General features: G+C 46.5%; 1 protein-coding gene across 1 annotated transcript in view; it reads left to right on the top strand.

Annotated features, from left to right (window-relative positions):
• Nucleotides 1-298: 298 nt before the first annotated feature.
• Nucleotides 299-14972, top strand: part of UBE2E3 (ubiquitin conjugating enzyme E2 E3) — a 71595-nt gene continuing 56921 nt past the window's right edge. The window contains exons 1-3 of the mRNA XM_040440529.1: nucleotides 299-495; nucleotides 1796-2021; nucleotides 7315-7365. Of these exons, the coding sequence (XP_040296463.1) occupies nucleotides 1828-2021; nucleotides 7315-7365 (245 nt within the window). The 5' untranslated portion in view covers nucleotides 299-495; nucleotides 1796-1827. The remainder of the gene's footprint in view (nucleotides 496-1795; nucleotides 2022-7314; nucleotides 7366-14972) is intronic.

Here is a 14972-nt window from a genome sequence, read left to right as displayed (position 1 = left end):
TGCGGTCGGTGGAGACGGAAACCGTCCTGGTACGGCACACAATCCGTCTGCAGGTGCTGCTGAGAGCCGCGTCGTGCACGCGCCGCCACTCGCTGACTTCACCGTTCTGCGGCGGGGCAGAGCTTTTAGTCACCGGGAGAAAGCAGGAGGGGGCGGTGACTGAGGGGAACGAGTGTGGGCGTGGCTTATGCCTCCGGAAACCCCGCGCTCTCTTCATTGCAGTCGCAGCCTCTCTACCCGCCCCCCTCTCCTCTCGTTTCCCCGCCCACCCCGGGCTCGCCAGCGCCACCAGCAGACCTCAGAGGCGTACTACAGCCAGCTCCCCATTCCCTCCTCCCCCTCCTCCTCCTTCTTCTTTCTTCCGACTCTCAATGTTCGGCAGCCGGCCGGAGCCTGCTCGTTTTCCCCCCCCGGGCTCGGTGTCTCCAGGATCCCCCCTTCCCAGCACGGCATCCAGCGGGCGTGAGAGCAGCAGTGAAGGGCAGAGCTGCTGAGGTAAACGAGAAGCGGGGGATGGATCCGGGGCAGAGCCGGAGCTTTGTTCTTGTTTTCAGCCCCGGAGAAAGAGGGGAGGGGGGTGTTTACAGGGGGGAACTGACTTCACGCATCACTTGGTACATACACCGTGGAGTGCCTCCTCTCATAACACACCGGCTATACCTGCTGAACCCCCCCGCCAGTAATAATGGTTTCCCCAAGCCTGTCCTCATAGCGCCCCCCCTCCTCCAGTGGGCTCCCCCACCGTCCTCCTCACACAAGGGAATCCCTGGTGGTCACAATGTCGATGTGTAGGGCAGCCTTGTGGCTCAGCCCCCACCAGATGCCTGGTTTTTGGTTATTAAGCCTGTGCCAAGTATGTCTATCACCCTGATTCCCCCTTTCTCCAGGGTGCTGTGCCATGAAGGGGTTAAACCGTAATACATTCCAATGATCGCAGACAAGGGGCAGAGCGCACCCCCGGAGTGTAAATATTTACCAAGCGCCGGCCACTTGTCAAAACTTCTTCATTGTGGTCCGGAGTGCCCCCATATATTTACATAGCCACTGCTTATTTTTCTCCAGCACACGTGACTGTGTTTTGGTAGTGTTTTTTTTATTTTATTTATTTTTTTTATCATTTTTTTTGTTTTCCAGGATCTGAGGTCTTGTTTGATTCAGAGCCTAAAAACGGTTGGCTCCGTGATCGGGCCGTGCACCATATCCCTCAGTATACGCCATACGGCGTCTGACGCTTTGTAGCCCGCGCCGTTTCTTTGTCACAGGGTCTTCACTTTGATGCGCTCTATAGGTGACTGTGCGGCCCCTTCCCCTATGGGTAAACTTGGCACACCACCCTCGATACGCGTGCTCAGGGGGAAGGGGGTCAACGACCTGCTGTGAAACTACAACTCCCAGCGTGACAGTTTGTTCAGCTGTTCTTGCAGCTCCCATAGAAGTGAAAGGAGGATCCTGGGAGTTGTAGTTACCGTACAGCTGGAGGTTTCTGGTCACTGGCCCAGAGCCGTGACACCGGGGGGGGGGGGGGGGTCTGACGAGCACAATCTTGAGAAAAGTACAAAAGTTACATGCGGAGTTTCCTTTTTGTTTGCTTTTCGGATTAAGATTGCCTTCACACACGCCGGATTTGCTCGCAGAAAATTTTTGCAACTGAAAATCAGTTCAGTTCATTTGCACGTGGATTTCTGCAAGGTGAATGGAACGGATTTTCCGAAATTTTCGGCAACAAAATCCGCCGCGTGTGTTTCATTGCCTTTTATCTGTTGTCTGAAACGAATCCCGCTTTTATGTCCTAAAGGCTATCGCTAAGGAATAAATAAATCTGCCAAGATGTCCAGTGATCGGCAAAGGTCAGATGATGAGAGTCCTAGTACCAGCAGTGGAAGTTCAGATGCTGATCAAAGGGATCCAGCGGCCCCTGAACCCGAGGAGCAGGAGGAAAGGAAACCGTCAGCAGTCCAACAGAAGAAGAATACCAAAATATCCAGTAAAACCACTGCAAAGCTATCTACTAGTGCTAAAAGGTGAGCCGGGGAAATGGGGGGCGGCTCTCGAGGACGGGGCAGATGCAGTTTTATGTTTATGCTCCTGACCAATACCGGAATTTCTCAGTTTCTTGTGTCACGGGGGGGCAGCAGATTTGTATTAAAGGGGTTGTGGCCAACTTTCCTAAACGGCTTAGTCTCTCTGCAGGGTAAGTGATAGATGACAACCCTCAATAGCAATGTAATGGTGGATGTTTTGGTTGTCGCCCAGTTTTCCCTGGAACAGATTTAACCAAGTGATGTCTGAATTGAATAATTGGACAGAAAAGGACATCACGTTGAAGGGTTTGTCATGTCAGAGAGGACCCCCTTTCATATTGCGGGCACTCGGTCTTGGCTGGCGCTCCCAGCAACCAGTTGGTTTTGCCAGGGGATGCCATCCAGGTGTTTCTCCAGCAGTGGCAGCCATTCAGATGAATGACCATCCATGTAGTCCAAGGACTGCGTCAGTGCCCTAGGAGGCGCCCCCAGAGAGCAGCTCATTATAAAGGGGGAGACCCCCTCCCCCCCATGATGTCCCTATGCCCTAGCTTTCTCTACTTTTGTTCCCCAAAATTGTTAAAAATTAGGGACGTATATTGAGCTGAGTTTCTCTAAGCCTAGAGGAGCCCTGACCCGATCACACATTGGACCTCAATTCTGTCTTACAGTTAGGCCCAATTCACACGACAAAAAAAATGCAGATCAGATGCGGACCCGTTCATTTCTATGGGTCTGCCCCCCAAAAAACCGACAGCGCTCCATGTGCTGTCTGCATCCGTATATCCCGCAACAAACACAGAGCATGGCCTATTCTTGTCCATTTTGCGGAAAGGAATAGGCTTTTTTTTTTTAAACGGATGCCACACGGCCGTCATCCATATTTTTGGCACCCTAAGATTGTCTGTTGTTGCCCATATGGACCAATCAGAGCACAGCTTCCTTTTCTTAAACTGTGCTGAAGAAATGAAAGCTGAGCTGTGATTGGTTGGTATGGGAGACGAGGACAGTCTTATATTCAGCCTGTTATGTGTGGCCTCAGGACAGCCGGGGCCTTCTGGGTTTAGATGGGTGATTAAAGGGATTGTTTAGGGTTATAAAAAAGGATTTATTTATTTTTCCCCTCCAGAAACAGCGGTACTCTCGTCCATTGGGCATCCGTGATATTGCAGCTCATCCCCATTCAACAAATGGAAATGAGCAGCAATACCCGCAGTCAGGAGGGGCGCTGCTGCTGGGCTTAAAAAGACACTGTTTTTGTAATCTCGGCCAACCCCCTTTCACTTTCCTCCCACACAATAATTGTGGTTGGATCATACATGAGGTCAGTCATGATTCAGTAGCTGCTCCTCGATTTATTGCTGGAAAACAGGTTCCTATGGCTTTACCCTATTATACCTCGGAGGGTTTCAATTTCTCCACCCACAGAAAGTCTATTTAAAAGCTAATCCATGTCAGATTTAGAGAGCCTTCCTTTTTCCTATTGACCGGCCTAAGGTTATTGATTGCGATAAGTAAGCGATACTTCGCTGGGGGGCTCGTGTTTGCACACTGTCAGTTGCCTAATTGACGGGCTGGGAGGCAGAGGGCCCCTGGGAAAGAGGGGGGTCTTTTCCTCCTTTCCTTATGCAGGGCTACAGTCTACTTCTGGGTCCTGGGTGATCTGCTGTTTATAAGATTATTTTACTTTCCAGCCCTAATAGTAATTCTGGTCGGTTAGAAGCCCCTTTTAGGCCTCGGTAGGAGATAGATGCCACCAATGATGATTAGAGACCTGAGAATTATCCACTGAACTGACATAATGGGGGGGGGGGGGGGGGGGGGGATGCAACATTATGGCAGCAAAACCCACCTGATTGACATGTTTTATACTACATGTGCATCTCGGACAGGGGGGGGGGGAGGGGGGGCAATTTTAGAACTACTGTCATCATTTCTTTGTAATTGTAGGGCTACCACTTTTTTAATACTGCAAGTTGCTTTCTGTTTGAACGAACATGACGCGATTAACGTTTCGAAAATGATCATTCAATTCAATATTTCCAGTCTATAGGGTTATACAATGTAAGGATATCACCATGTGTGGACATGGACAAGGTTTTTAGTAATTAAAAATGGCTGCTTTCTTCCTAAAACGACACCACACCTGTCCACACAAAGTATCTTCATTACCAGGCACAACCCACGGACCCGCGTGGCATTGTTTTTTTTTTTTTGTTTTTTTTGAACGACGGCCTAATCTGGAAACCCCCTTTAATATCTAAAGAAGGACATTTGATTTCAATATGACTTGTTACCTTTCATGCCGGATAATATTTCCTTAGAACTTTACAACGTGCCGTTCCTTGTGAAATTACGTTAGCAAAAGGCCATGATTTGCTCCAATTTCTTTCCCATTTGAGACGTGTAAAAGGCTTGAGATGCGTTCTCCACAGTCTTCTAGCTCGGTCAGGAAGATGTCATTTGAGGTTAGGAGGCCTGGCTTCAGTGAAGCTCGTACATCTTGATGTTTTTGAGATTCATTAGGGTCGGCACATTCGTGTGAACGAGGGACATATAAAAAGTTTTGTGGTTGACTATGCTCCCCCCTGCATTTTCCTGCTTTGACTGGAGGTTAAAGGGTTTGTCTCACTTCAGCAAATGGCATTTTTGTAGAGAAAGTTAATACAAGTACAAGGCACTTACTAACTAATGTATTGTGATTGTCCATATTGCCTCCTTTGCTGGCTTTTTTTCCCCCATCACATTATACACTGCTTGTTTCCTTGGTTACAACCACCCTGCAATCCATCAGTGGTGGTCGTGCTTGCACACTATAGGAAAAGGCGCTGGCCTATGCGCACTCCTGTAGTCCCGGCCACCAGAGAGGCCAGTGCCTTTTCCTATAGTGTGCAAGCACGACCACCTCTGGTGGATTACAGGGTGGTCATAATAACCATGGAAACAAGCAGTGTATAATGTGATGGAAAAAGGAGTCTAGCCAGCAAAGGAGGCAATATGGACAATCACAATACATTAGTAAGTGCCTTGTGTTAACTTTCTCTACATGATCAATGCCATTTGCTGAAGTGAGAGAACCCCTTTAATTTGCAATGATTCACTCACTGGGCTCTATGGACTTATGGGTAAATGTTTGTCAGACCCTACAAAGGCATTATAGGGGTATACAGTATATTAATACTAGTGCAATGGAAAACTAAATGAGTTGCCCATTGGCTTCTTGCTTTCATTTTTCAGAGGCTTTTATATAAAATAAAAGCCACAACCTGATAGGTGGTTATAGGAAATCACTCCACTTTTCCAGTGCACCGGTCTCAATAAATTTCCCCAATGTTTTTAGGGCTTGTGCACCCCTCCATAAATGTTTTGCGGTCTGCAAATCGCTGGTCCCGGCCAAGTTCATTTATTTTCTAACTTCTGTAGAAATGTCCTATCCTATTAGTTTTTTGTGGGCCTGCGGAATGGACGTGTGGATGCGGACAGCACACAGTGTGCTATCCTCCTCTTTTGTGGCCCCTTGTAAATAAATGGGTCCACATCCGATCCGCATAAAATGCGAATTGGATGTGGACAGAAACTACGGCCGTGTGAACAAGCTTTTATGTTTTTGTTTTTTTTCCTGTGTCCTTTCCATTTTTTTATTTTTTTATTTACCGGTAATTTTGTTGTGTGACCTATATGCGGCACCATTCACTTCAATGGGTCTGCAAAAAACGGAAATGACTGTTTCCATACGTCCACAAGTGCGTTCTGCAAAAAGATAGAACATGTCCTATTCTTGTCCGTTTTGCGGACAAAGATAGTCATTGTTACAATGGATCCCCCAAAAAACGGATGTTATCTGTATTCTTTGCAGATCACAAAATACCTGCAGTCGTACGCATGAGCCATTAGTCTGGAGGGAAAAAAACCTGTTCAGTGTGAGAACCCTGCCAAACAACTCCCCATGTCCTCCGGGTGAAGAAGATTCTAGGACATGTTTGTTTTTAGTTGGCATTAAATGGGCTTTATAACTTTGTACTTTTTATACATCAGGTACTTGTAGTTCCCTGTGTTATATATCGCTCTGATAGTGTATGGACAGGGGTTTATGTCTCTATCGGGTCTGTATAAACTGTACATATAGATGTTAGTCTATAGGAAAACTGCCTCGACCATGTTGCTCAGCTGTTTAATTTTGTTTAGAAAGTTATAACATCCCATTAGTTAGGCTACTTTCACATTAGCGTTTTCATTTCTGCCATTGAGATCCGTCATAGGAACTCAATAGCGGAAGAAAACGCTTCCGTTTTGTCCCCATTCATTGTCAATGGGGACAAAACTGAACGAAACGGAATTCACCAAAATGCATTTCGTTCCATTTGGTTGCGCTCCCATCGCGGACAGAATAACTCTGCAAGCAGCGCTTTTCTGTCCACGATGTTGTGGTGCGGAGCAAGACCGATCCGTCCTGGCACACAATGTAAGTCAATGGGGACGGATCCGTTTTCTCTGACGCAATAGAAAACGGATCCGTCCCCCGTTGACTTTCAGTGGTGTTCAGGACGGATCCGTCATGGCTATAGAAGACATGATACAACCGGATCCGTTCATGACGGATGCATGCGGTTGTATTATTGTAACGGGAGCGTTTTTGCAGATCAATGACGGATCCGCAAAAAAAAGCTAGTGTGAAAGTAACCTTACCCAACATGAAATTAAAAATTTCGAGCGATGCATTATTATTGCTAGTTTGCAGGAATGTTGGAGTCTCTTTAAATAGTTGTGGAGCTTCTGATTGGATCTGTAAGTGTCCATATTAGCAGAATGCTGCAGAACCCTCGGTGCTGGAAGTTTGCTTGTTCCCCATGGCGGAGTGCTGTGTACAATAATGGTTTGTCGTGTTAGTGTTAATCGAGGCTCGCTCAGAGCACTGGTTTAAAGTCATTGTCAAAATGCTGGAGTCCCCCCCCCCCCCTCCCTTCCCTTTCAACCTCATTTGCATATTAGCTAGAAAAGGAATTCTCCCCAGTAAAAAGTGTTTGGCCCGAAAACATTTTCACTTTTCCAAGGACGCGGTGACATCTCCTTGCCCCCTCCAGGGTCTGCATCCTGCATTTCTGCTCGGATGCCCCTGGAACGGAGCTGCCGAGTTAGGATTTGGGTTATGCCTCTGAGAACAAAGAGGAAGCAGCCATGTTAGCGTTACTGAAGGCAAAGCCAATGTTGCATTTAACAACATGATGGTAGAGGGCAGTGTAATTCCCGGATTCATTCTGCAGAGTGTCTGAAACGCTTCTCATTTCACTTACAGGATTCAGAAGGAGTTAGCCGAAATAACCCTCGATCCTCCTCCAAACTGCAGGTATGTAACCATTCACGTTTTGGTAATTGCTTTGTTTCCACAAGAAATTAGCAATCTAATGGGCTCTTAGCTGAGCAGTAAAGAAGATGTTTGGGCTTTAAAACCACTTTGATGTGCAGGGGAAACATTTAAGGAAAATAAAAAAAAGGTACAGCGATGAATCGCGCTGTGCACGCTGTGTCTTCTGACTCCGTCAAGTTGATATTTTTTTTATTTATTTTTGTGAATTTGGAGGTGATGAGATCATTTTAATTTTACTGAGTGCCATTAATTTTGTACAGAACGCTTGCCCCCTGGACTCGTGTTAAAAAGGAAGCTCTATGCTGTGTATGTGTTTAGCAAGGTCGAGTTCAGCTCCCTGCAAAGAGGGTTTTGTTTTGTTTTGTTTTTTATGCAATGAAAAAAGTTCTCTGATAATGGACGAAGCTATGGGGATGTCTATTAGTAATAGTTTTGTTTCCTGTTTATGCTGATATTTAGTGATAATGTACACCATACGCGTCCGTCATATTTATATATCGGGACAGAAGGAGCTGGGGAGAGACTGCATTTCACCGGCCCATGGGTGCGTCCGTTTTAATTCCCTTCAATTTACAAGAGTCGATTTTGCCTCCTGCGTCCTAATCGCCTGCAAATTCAAAACGTAAAAATCGGGCAAAGGCATTGCTCATTTTTAACATCAGCCCAAAAAAGTAAGCAGCAGTTGCAAACTCATCAACGTGTTGGATAACAAGCTTCTTGGATTTGATGTGTGTGTGTGTGTGTGTGTGTGGTACCTAGTGGCAGCATGGTGGCTCAGTGGTTAGCACGGTGCCTTGCTGCACTGGGGTCCTGGGTTCAGATCGGAGTTTGTATGTTCTCCCCAGGGTTTCCTCCGCTGCTCTGATTTCTTCCCACGCTCCAAAGTCATCCTAATGGGGAATTTAGGTTGTGAGCTCCATTGGGGACGGCGAGAAATGATGATGTCTGTAAAGTGCTTCAGAATCTGTCAGCGATTTATATAAGCGAGTAAAATAGAATGGAAAAAGTCAGATTTCTTTTGGATTGGCTCCTCTATATGTGTGTATATGTATAATATATATATATATATATATATATATATATATATATATATATTTATTTAGTGGAGTTATTTTCTACAGAGGGAGTCCACATCCTTCAGCAGTTCAGTTGTTGTGCAACTACAGCTCCCAGCATTCTCCTCTCATTTTGGTAGGAGTCCAAAGAACAGTTCAGCAGATGAGCATACTGGGAGTTGTAGTTTCACAGCAGCTGGAGTCCTACAGAATGCAGTCAGTCATCTGCAACCTGTGACTCTTCAGCTGTTGTGATACTAAAACTCCCAGCATGCTCTGAAAGCTGCTGGCTCTCGAGGCATACTGAGACTTGTCGTTGTAAATGATTACAGACCGCTACCATTAGGCTACCTACAACCTTTGCGGGTTATGTGCGGTTTTTCTGCACGGATTCTCTAGCGGATAAACCGCAGCGTAACACAGTTGCCAGCAAAGTGGATGAGATTAGACAAATCTGATTTACGCTTTGCATCATCCACGTGGAAATCGGCCTGCTGTGTTGATTTTGAAATTCTCAGCCTATCAATTGTTTGTGCCGGTTTTTTTTTTGGTGCAGAATTAACCCTTAGATCTGAGGTAAGATTGCATCAAATCTGCAAGTAACTCATGTAGATTTGGTTTGGAAACGGACAGAAATAAGTGCAGAATTTCTGCAGGTCTCCCCCGCCACCCGTGTGTAGGTAGCATTGGAGAACCTCTGATCAGCTTGTCTGGATTTTTTATTTTAATTTTTTTTAATTTAACTTTTATCGCAGCGAAGTTGAAAGTGAATTGTTTTATTTGTAGTCTTTAAAGGTAATTGAATTCTCACTACCGGTTGTTAATCTTTAATAGGACATTATTGTCTGTATTGCGTTTCAGCAGTGCTTGATTTGTGCATATGTCGTGCTGCTCCAACCGTTAATTTATTACACAGTAGCGTAATGTGAATGATTGACTTAAGATGTAAGCTAGAGCCGGGTAAAGTTGCGGTATGTTAAACTTTACTGTAATTTTCAGGGTTTTTTTTTCACTTTGTCTATTATCTGCTTTATGTGTTTTATTCCACTCCATGAAATCCCACCTTTTTAAATACGGCACATTGGAATAAAATGTAACATGAATTTATACTGTACAACGCTGAGCTTGTGCTCTTTATTAAGTGAGGTCGTATATTGTTAGCTGCCTGCTCCCGCTCCTCCTCCAGGCCTGCGATGCTCCCTTGCTGTAAACATGCAGTTTGACATTTCCGCAGCCAATCGCCGCGCTCCAGTCCCCCACCCTTTACGCCATGACAAATAGTCACATAATGCAAGAAGATCCGATCACCGCCGCGGCTAACGCTTGGCTGCAGCCATGTCCAACTGGATGTTTCCAACGAGGGAGCCCAGCGGAGCATTGCGAGCTGGGAGGAGGAGGAGCTGGACAGCCAGCGCCGGGAAGTGGGTGAGTAACTGTCCCACTCACCCATTTTTGCACAACCCCTTTAGGTTGTAGTTTCTGCTTCTAATGCCTCATTGACACAACTGTATGTATTTTGCAGTCTGCAAATCGCGGATCTGCAAACTACAAAATATCTAAGTATTCAGACTTTTTTTCCCTCACTCCTAACCCTGGCCCCGTTTCAGAGATCCGGCCCTGTTAGTCATGGGGCTATATATATGCCAACCAAATGGGGTTTGTCGAGATGGTGTCTTCTGCATCGCTCTGACACTGTCCTGCATGGGGATTCCGGATGACACCGATCAGTCGGTGAAATATGTCAGGTTGGACAGCAGCGTGCGAGTACTTTGCATTTTAATCCCCGTGTGTTTAGGGACATCTTGGCATTAAACCTGATAAGTCTGCTGTGGATTTTTCAAAATATCCCTGGCAGAACTCCAAGGTTGAAAGTTGGATTTCTACCACCGATGTGCCAGCAGATGCTCTGCATGCATTTTTAGCTCCATTGTGGTTGAGTAGTGCTAACCCATAGCTTTCCTGTGTGAAATCTGGGGCAATGATGACCGTACTATGGTTTTTAAAATCCGCAGCGCATTTATTATTCTGCGAGTTCATGGAGCATGCGAATTAGGTATTTTATTCATGTGCGTTACCAGCCGCATCCACGCCTTATGCTTCAACTACCGTATTTTTATTTATTTTTTGCTACCCGCCCCCCAAATCAGGGCAGACAGCCCCCCCCTACCCCCCTCTCCACCACCACTATCAGATGCTTGGGTCAGCCTCCCCCCATTAGATCCTCTTGATGAGAACAACATAGTCCTACCACTTTACAAATCACTAGTCAGACCACACATGGAGTACTGTGTACAGTCCTGGGCTCCTGTGAACAAGGCAGACATAGCGGAGCTGGAGAGGGTCCAGAGGAGGGCAACTAAAGTAATAACTGGAATGGGGCAACTACAGTACCCTAAAAGATTATCAAAATTAGGGTTATTCACGTTACAAAAAAGACGACTGAGGGGAGATCTAATTACTATGTATAAATATATCAGGGGTCAGTACAGAGATCTCTCCCGTCATCTATTTATCCCCAGGACTGTGACTGTGACGAGGGAACATCCTCTGCGTCTGGAGGAAAGAAGGTTTGTACACAAACATAGAAAAGGGTTCTTTATGGTAAGAGCAGTGAGACTATGGAGCTCTCTGCCTGAGGAGGTGGTGATAGTGAGTACAATAAAGGAATTCAAGAGGGGCCTGGATGTATTTCTGGAGCGTAATAATATTACAGGCTATAGCTACTAGAGAGGGGTCGTTGATCCAGGGAGTTATTCTGATTGGAGTCTGGAAGGAATTTTTCCCCATCGCCTATGACGGCACCCATGGAGAGACCGCCGCATCCTCCTCAGGACAGGGAGCGGGAGCCAGAAACCGCTTTAAAAGAGGGACAACCCTCTCCACCCCAGTTCTGTTTCCTGTCCCTAAGGGGACAGGAGGAACTCGGAAACCATCAATAGTTGGAGCTGCGGGCGCCCTGACTGTTTGAAAGTGTGTAGGAGGGCTTACCTGTGCGGTGTAAGTCTCCTTTAGGATCTAAGTTTGGGCCTCTTTCTCCCTCCTCCCCGCTCTGCTCCTTCTCGGCCCGGGGGGGGGGGTTTACCTTCCGGACGCTGCGGACCTCTGCGGCCGTGTCGCATGTCCGGCTGTCAGCACCGCGAGTGGCGTGCACACGGACGCCACGGCCTGGACGGTGACGTACTTTCGGTGCGACAGTGGAGGGAAGCTATCCCTGTAAGCCGGAAGTGGAGGGGGAGCCGGTGTGCGCGCCCGGGTGAGAAAAGCCCAGCCAGCTCACTGCCCTGCTGGCTGAAGAAGCGTGCAGTTCCTCCATTTGGAAGATCCAGTGTCTGAACATGGAGCAGTCTTGACGCGCAGAAGCCACTGAAACTACCAATGATACGCCAGTACCGCGGTGGGGTAAGAGGGGTGATCCTCCTATGTGCATGTGGTTGTTTACTCATGAGGGTTATCTTCTGTGTCTAGGTGTCTAAGGAGTCTAGGAAGGTCTCCAGATCTCAGTACAAGGGGTGTGCTATATGTAAAAAGAAACTACCTTCTGCCTGGGCGAAGTCCCTTGGCCAGACTTGTGTGAGCAAGTTAATGGAGGAGGAAACGCCGTCTCTGATGTGCAGCATCAAGCAGATGATCCAGGAGGAGGTTAAGGAGTCGGTTAGCGGTCTGCTAAAAAGCCGCCCTAGTACCTCTACAGCTGCATCAAATCCCCTCTCCAGTGACAGTGATGTACTTTCTGGATTGGAGGAAGAAGGAGAATGCTTTTCACCAAATGACTCCTGATGAGGAAGCCGCGTTTTCATACAGAGAACATTAATTTCCTAGTAAAGGTTGTGCGAGCTACTATGGGATTAGATGACCAAAAGCTGACGCAGTATTAAAAGGTAGTTGTAGAGCAGCACATAATGGATCTCTTGACCTTTCCGGAATGCATCAGCCGTGGTGGAATCGCCAATCCAACGCCATCCCATAAGTACAGGTAGATAAAAAAAGAGTTTCACAGCAGCATGTCCGGTGTGACTTTTTTTATTTGGGGACCAAAAGTGCACACACCAAAATACATGACGTTTCGGCTACGCAGTAGCTTTTCTCAAAAGCGGACGCAGTCTGTTCAGGACTCTGTGGGTCTGGGCCCTAAAAGAAAAAAAAGTCTTTGATGTACATAAAAATATTCAGGCTGTTATTGCTAAAGAATGGAAAAAGCCTGATGGGAAGTTTTTTTTATTCCCTCCTCTGTGAAACGTAAATACCCCTTTGAAGAGGAGGTGACTGCCTCTTGGGATAGAGCCCCTAAGCTAGATTCCCCTGTGGCAAAAATAGCTAAAAAAAAACTGTGCTTCCATTTGAGGATATGGGTTCTCTAAAGGACCCAATGGATAGAAGGGCAGACATCTAGTTAAAGAACAATTGGGAAGCCTCGGCGGCGGCCTTTTAAACCAGCTATTGCCGCTACTTCGGTAGCTAGATCCCTTAGGGAACCTGTCCACCAGGATTTTGTGCATAGAGCTGAGGACATGGGTTGCTAGATGGCCGCTAGCACATCTGCAATACCCAGTCCCCATAGCTCTGTGTGCTTTTATTGTGTTAAAAAACCGTTTTGATCCATATGCAAATGAACCTTATATGAGTCCTGTGTCCGGAGATGAGTCCAATTTTTCTTTTCGTACCGTAATAAACTTAAAATGTCTGAACCGTTTTTTGGTGTACGAAAAATTTCGGATGGAATCAATCAGGTCAGCAGTGAACTACATCTTCCCAGATTGTTACATGGCCACAGTGGATCTCAGGGATGCTTATTATCATGTTCCTATCCATCCCCACCACCAAAGGTTTTTGAGAGTAGAGTTCTCTAAGGGTCCATTCACACGTCCGCAATTTCGTTCCACATTTTTCAGAACGGAATTGCGGACCCATTCATTTCTACGGGGCAGTACGATGTGCTGCCCGGATACAGAATTGCGGACCCGCACTTCCGGGTCCGCAATTCCGTTCCTAAAAAAATAGAACCTGTCATATTCTTCCCTATCTAGACGATTTTCTGCTCCTCGCCCAGTCAGATAACATCTTGGAAGTACAGATTACCTGGTTGAGAGAGGTTCTGGACAAACTAGGATGGGCGATAAACTTAGAAAAGTCCAGTTTGCAATCGAGTCAAAAGTGCACTCTTTTGGGGAGGATCTTAGATTCAAAGTCCCAGAGGTGTCTTTTGCCCTTACACAAAGCTCTACTGATCTCATCAAGGATTCAGAACCTTCTTTCTCGGCAGGTAGTTTCCCGAAGAGAAGCCATGTCTGTGCTGGGGCTGATGACTTCTGCGATTCCGGGAGTGGAATGGGCCCAGTACCACTCAAGGCCCCTTCAGATTCTGGAGGTTTGGGACACCGTACTCTCTCTCTGGATCGGGAGTTTCAGCTATCATCCTAGACATTGCTTTCTCTGGAGTGGTGGATGAATCTTCACAATCTACAAAAGGGTGTTCCCTGGCACATAGATGCAGTTCTCGATGACCACGGATGCCAGCCCCTTCGGTTGGGGAGCCCATATAGAGTCTCTGCTACTGCACTTCGGTTCCTGTACCCAGTATCAAAATTTCAGAGAACTGAATGCTATCAGGGGCAGAAATGTCAGGATCTACTCCGACAATATGACAGCAGTTGCCCAACCAGCAGGGTGGTACCAGAGCTCAAAGTCTGATGACCCTAAGCCACCAGATTTTCATGCTAGCGGAGGATTTTCTCTTATTTCTTTCTGCAGTGCATCTAAAAGGAGTAGACAACGTAGAAGCAGATTTCCTCAGCCATCATCATCTATGTCAGAGCGAGTGGTCCCTAAATCAGGGGTTTTCAACAAATTCTCGGCCTTATGGGGCGTCCCGGAAATAGACCTTTTTGCCACCAGGTCAATCAGAAAGGTGGAGGGGTTCTTTTCTGTCACCAAGGGATCAACCGAAGGCTGTAGATGCGTTGGCTCAGTCCTGAAGAAGGGGTCTTCTTTGTGCCTTACCCCCTCTAAAGCTGTTGCTAAGAATACTCAAAAAGATCAGGGAAGGTTGTGCTACAGTTATAGTGATAGCCCCCTTTTGGCCAAGGAGAGTGTGGTTTTCAGAGCTCTGCAGAATGTCAGTCGCCACCCCCTGGATTCTTCCAGTTTTCTGGGCTCTTCTAGCTCAGGGACCAATCCTTCACCCAGAAGTGGACAGTCTTCATCTGACTGCATGGATTTTGAGAGGAAAATTTTAAAAAGAAGGTGTCTCTCTGATGAGGTCATCACTATGTTGGCTAGTCGTAAGAAGGTCACTTCTGACATTTATTTGAGGATTTGGAGGGCTTTCTGCAGATTTGCCGATAAACCAGTGGATGTTCTGGAGGCTCCAGATATTCCTCTTGTCTTAAATTTCTTACAGGAAGGTTGGAGAAAAAAACTTAGACCTAGCACTTTTAAAGGTGCAGATCTCAGCCTTAAGCGCCCTATTTGAATTTAAATTAGCGTGTCATCCCTGGGTAAAAAGATTCATCACTGCAGTTTCAAAATTTATCC

The sequence above is a fragment of the Bufo bufo genome, chromosome 7 (assembly GCF_905171765.1).
Source record: "Bufo bufo chromosome 7, aBufBuf1.1, whole genome shotgun sequence".
Lineage (NCBI taxonomy): Eukaryota > Metazoa > Chordata > Amphibia > Anura > Bufonidae > Bufo > Bufo bufo.
The sequence above is the reverse complement of the archived record's forward strand: the minus strand, read 5'-3'. Positions and strand labels throughout refer to the sequence as shown.